The sequence below is a fragment of the Hibiscus syriacus genome, unplaced genomic scaffold (assembly GCF_006381635.1).
Source record: "Hibiscus syriacus cultivar Baekdansim isolate YM2019G1 unplaced genomic scaffold, ASM638163v2 tig00110783_pilon, whole genome shotgun sequence".
Taxonomy (NCBI): Eukaryota; Viridiplantae; Streptophyta; class Magnoliopsida; order Malvales; family Malvaceae; genus Hibiscus; species Hibiscus syriacus.
The window spans coordinates 1,203,882-1,208,947 of NW_024062861.1; the positions used below are offsets into that span (position 1 = coordinate 1,203,882).

At 35.9% G+C, this 5,066-nt stretch overlaps 1 protein-coding gene across 1 annotated transcript; it reads right to left on the bottom strand.

The window, feature by feature from the left end:
* Positions 1–2,119: 2,119 nt before the first annotated feature.
* On the bottom strand, positions 2,120–4,670 carry LOC120140281 (protein LAZY 1-like). The gene is made up of 5 exons (XM_039155285.1): positions 4,597–4,670; positions 4,446–4,512; positions 3,167–3,924; positions 2,515–2,809; positions 2,120–2,299 (listed from the first exon to the last, which is right to left on the bottom strand). Exons 1-5 carry the CDS (start codon positions 4,606–4,608, stop codon positions 2,280–2,282), a joined length of 1,152 nt encoding a protein of 383 aa, XP_039011216.1. The 5' UTR covers positions 4,609–4,670; the 3' UTR covers positions 2,120–2,279.
* Between the last annotated feature and the right edge of the window lie 396 nt (positions 4,671–5,066).

Here is a 5,066-nt window from a genome sequence, read left to right on the forward strand (position 1 = left end):
AAACATATTGAGACTGAGAAATGCATGGTTATACTCAAATGAGTTGATAGAAATCACATTTGTTTAGCCAGTTCAATTGGGCATCGAGAAATTGAAGATAAAATGATATAAGGTTGACATTTTTCATGTTGTGTATTCTATCAAGATATCGTGAGATAAAAGAATTATGGCATGAGTTGTGTTAAAGTTGTCTCAGATCATGAGATTTTCATTTAACTTAAGTAGTCATAATATCTTGTTAGAGATCACTTATGACTTGTATGATCAAAAGTAGTTTTATCTACTGCCAACATTAATTGAACCTATAGTGTCGCACATTAAAAATGAATAAGAATAATTGTGGTTATTACTCTCAATAATAATTTAAGATAATGAGATTATTTTAAATTATATTTTAAAAGGTTATTTATTATTTGAATTTAAGATAAGGGGCATGACTTAAATTGTTCTTTAATTTAAAATGAGTTTTAAATTAATTCTAATTAATTAAAAATGGATTATTAATTTAAACCCTAATTAAGTCACACACACACACACATATATATATATATAGTGATATACTTAGGGTTCTTTTAGCCATCCAAAATAAAAAAAAACCACAAAAATACAGTTTTGTGAAAATAATGAGGAACTAACATTTCGTTGACTGTTCATACTCATTCGTTTGTGGATATTTGTAGAGGAGAGTGGTGTCTTTCGGAAAGACCACACCTTACAAAAAGAAAGAAAAACAGAGACAACATAAAGAATTTCTGAACCAACGATCAAAGTAATCTCACAAGTGATTTTAAATTTTCTGTTACGTTATCTTTGCCTCGATTTCCAATATGCTCTCCTAAAACACTTCCACTGGAGGCCTGATCGTAATTTCACCATCTACCACTCGTGAAGGGAAGAATCGAAGAGACTTATTCTCACTCGCAGCAAACAAGCTACTCCAATCCATTTGGGTTGAGCGGGAGCTATCACCTAGAGATATGAGAATCAAAGAAGAAACCTAGCCAACAACGAAATCACCCAAGAAAACGAAGAAGAAAAGAGGAAATTCTAATACCGAAAGGCCTGCTAACATACACCTAGAGAATCCTCATTTTACACCTCTAAAATTTTTAGTCAATTATCATTTACCAAGTATTTTCAAGCAATAGATTTATAACAAAATCTAATTTAATTACTAATTATAATTTGAGTCAAAATATAACACTTCTTAACTCGTTTATCGATGTCTCAACTCCCTTAATCTACCTCTACGTCCTCCTATCATCCCCCGAATCGTTTCTTCGCCCAAACTCAACGGAATGAGCTGCCAAGAATTAATATCTCCTAATCATATCATCAACACGGTTAGAATAGTAATCGATAATCAGAGCTTTTTGGGGGAATGAATTTAGTGAATATGACAATTAAATTTCCATTTATAGCTGTTGTATTTAGCAGGTGGATTATGTTTTGATTGAATGCAAAATTAAAACTGATGGGACTTTGCTGGAACGATGTAAATATAATCTTGCCAATGGTTAAAGATGCTCATTATTGTAAGAGTTATATTTAATATATTGTACAAAAATTTATCTCAGTAGTTAAAGAATCGTTATTGTTCTTAGAGGTCATGGGTTGAAGCACCAATGACTGCAAGAGTGATTGAGCGTTCATTGTCAAAACATTGAGAATATTTAGAATAAATATTATTTTATAATCATATTAGCTTAATAAAAAATATTAATACATTGACAACGAAAAATTTTATTTTAAAGAAGTTTTCAAATACTATCACATATCCTTTTATATATATATACACGCGTTATTTTTATTTTTTATTCTATTATACATCCCATATGTCACTCGTTTTAATCCTGTTTGTGGAGTTTTTCAACTCGGCTGACAGTGTATAAAATAATTTTCCCTGTTGAAAACCCTTATGTTTGCATATCTCTTCTAATAGCAAGTGTTAATACTTCCAGCTTACGGAATTTCCTGGGTATAATAATTTTTCAGAAAGCTATAAGATTTGCACTTGGTTCAAGTGCTTTTCTCTTTTACCAGAAATTTCTCAAGAATTGGAAGGAAATAGACTCGAAAATGATTGTAACACACATTTTCAAAGCAGGAATACAACAAACTTTATTTTCACAAACCCGAGGATAACATGGATTCCTCCTAAAGGACTTCCTTTTCTGTTCAGCTCACCACCACTCAATCACACACATTACATCGGTTGATATTTATAAAGCCATAAGGTTGATGAAAGCTATTGATAGGAATCTGTTGCAGTTTCTTCACTACAGCTCCAACACCAAGTCTACAATGGCAGCAGCAGATGATGGTCAGACATATTTTGTTGAAAGGAAAATGAATCAACTTAGTCAACTACTCTATTGCAAAGTCAAATACAGACTTAATTGCTATTGTATATATGTTAACACCAAAGTTAGTTCAGATGATTTTACTTGGGGATCCAGCAGTTCAAATAACGGATTTTATTCTGAATGAACAAGATGGTTATATTTTACTTACAGTCTGCATCTGTTTTAATCCAATGCTCCCCATTTGCAGTTGCAGTTGCAGCATGTAAGCCAGCAAGCTCATATTTAGGCAGTTCTGAGATGGTCTTATAATCTTGGGGTCCTGCCATTGACCTTAATCCCCGAGGCAACCACTTGTTGTCTTTATGTTGCTGAATCCGGTCTCTACCAGTACACTCATCTTCACTGTAAGGAGCATTATTCATCTTCTTCCCATTCAACTTTTTGGACTCCCTGTCAGCAATGGAACTTTCAGGGTGGACTTTTCTGCGGAATAATTTTATGACCTGCAAACCGCACAGATTGGGAATTAAAACTTATCTACGAATGTTTGAAAAGGTTTGCAAAAAGCTTACCATTTATGGCTTGGGACTCACATGTTATGAACTTTTAGGACTCAAAATTTCTGATTTTGACCCCTTTCTCAGCGAATGATTTATTATCTAACTCTTGGGAAATGGATGATGGCATTAGCATTTCCTTAGACGCGTTTTTTAGTTATTGTTTAACTTTTCAGGACCAAACAATATTTTGATGTCTAGGAAGTGAGATATCACATTTAAAATTTTCATTTTGAGGTCCTTAACTCCTTATTCTTTAACAAGGAAAGGAATGAGATTAGACAATGGTTATAGAAAACTCACCTTTTGGATTTTTTTGTTGGTTGCAGCAGAATTTGTTTCTTTAGCAGAAAAGATAGAACTCCCTGAATAAGCATGAATCTTTTTGAGAACCTTCTTGATGAGATGTTTGACAGGTTTATTGTTTTGCTTGTTCTTCATCTCCTCTTTCCCACATTTTTCCGTAGGACTCTCTTCTGCGATTTTCGTCCTGTGGAACAATTCAGCAAGTGATGCCTTTTCCCTCTTCACGTCAAACCTTGTTTCTGCAAGGTCAATCGAAGATCCAAACAGATATCCTTGGAGTGGACACGTGATTGTCTTCCCATGATCTTGAGAATCCGGTGCTTGAATTGACTTACCACTAAGTGTAATCATGCTAACCTGACTATTCCTTCTTGATGATTCATTGGAACCATGCTCTTCAGCTTCTGCTTCAAGGAACTTCTCCAGTTCATCATTGATGAGCTTCAGATGATTTTCGGTCACCTCAGTTTTTTCTTCAGATATGTTCTCCAGAGGCGTGGCAAATGTCGGTGTTACAGGCTCACTCATAATCGGTTCGGAGCCTAGAGTTCCAATGGTGAGAAAGCCATGGAATTGCCCTGAGATGACAGCGGATGTTTCATCTCCAATGTTGTCTTCTACCCCCTTTGTTTCAAATTCTGTGAAGGAAGTCTCACTTTCCGGTTTTGAACCATACCCATAGCCACATATTGATTTTGGATGACAGTCTTGATCATTGAGGGATGACTGAGCAGACAGACATGCATAATAGTTCCCTGAAATCAGAGTTTAAAGATTAGGACACAAGACACGGTTGAAAAGGAAGGACTTCATGTTGTGCTTTATAGTTACATTTCAATGTTCCTTTTAAGCCTTAAAGACTAATTTCAACCTCTCTAGGGGTTCCCTTCCCTTAGTGTCTACATGGTTGTAATGAGAGTGACTGGTTCCCATTCTTATTTTGGTTTACTTAGTCTCACTGGCTGTCTGTTTTTGCTATGAAAGGAGATCGAATAGCTGCGAGACCGCGAAGATTGGTGGCCCCATGCCTAAAGGCTGCTGCTGTATTAAGATCTTGATAGTCAAAGGAATAGACATTTTAACCCCTATTTTAGGTTTGTAATCTCTGTTTAAAACTACAAGTAACTTCGACGAGTTGAGTTAAATGGACTCTAATGGCTAATGCATTATTTTTGTTGGAGCCGGTGAGTTGATTATCGTATTCAACTGCACCGATCTGATCTAGTGATGAATTTCAAGTGACTTGTGCATGGCTTGTGGATGAAAGTTGGAATACCGATTGTGAAATCCTTGAAAGGTTCAATATTTGTTGGCCGTAACTTATGCTGCATCCATCCTAGTAACTGCAATGACAACAGCGAGGGGTGAATTTAGCAGGATTTGGAATGTTAATGCTATTCTAAGAATCTAGCGGAGTGGAGACTTACCTTCATTTTCATTCTTGCTTTGAAGAGCTTGACGTCAAATTGTTTTGGTTTTCATATGAGGAAGACTGTTAAGTGGAAGGGGGGTTAAAGGGGGATATGGGATTGTATACAAAGGTATTGATCAAGAGGAAGCCAGAAGGTTCTGAAGCCGATGTCAGTATAGAGAAACAAGTAGAAGGATACAAGATTTTGGTTGGCTGTTCTTTGTCAAAATCCAATCAAGTGGACAAATTGGAGAGCAATTAATCGACAATCGATTTGACGATATTGTATGTGTCCTGCATTGTTGGAGTAGGCGCATGGCTGCATGAATGTGTGCAAGATTAGCCGTATAAGCGTCTTGTTATTACTCGTGGATGAGTCAATCGTGTTGTCCTAATATGAGATGATGGTAATGGGCTCGGCTAATCAATGAGGTCCGACATCAAATCTTTGTGCACGTTCGTTCACTTCTGTCTTGGAACACTAGC

Coding starts and splice junctions, on each gene's coding strand:
- LOC120140281 (XM_039155285.1), bottom strand. Junction 2,810..3,166: donor CCAACAAAAAAATCCAAAAG/GTGAGTTTTCTA, acceptor TGCGGTTTGCAG/GTCATAAAATTATTCCGCAG. Junction 2,300..2,514: donor GATTAAAACAGATGCAGACT/GTAAGTAAAATA, acceptor CTGCCATTGTAG/ACTTGGTGTTGGAGCTGTAG.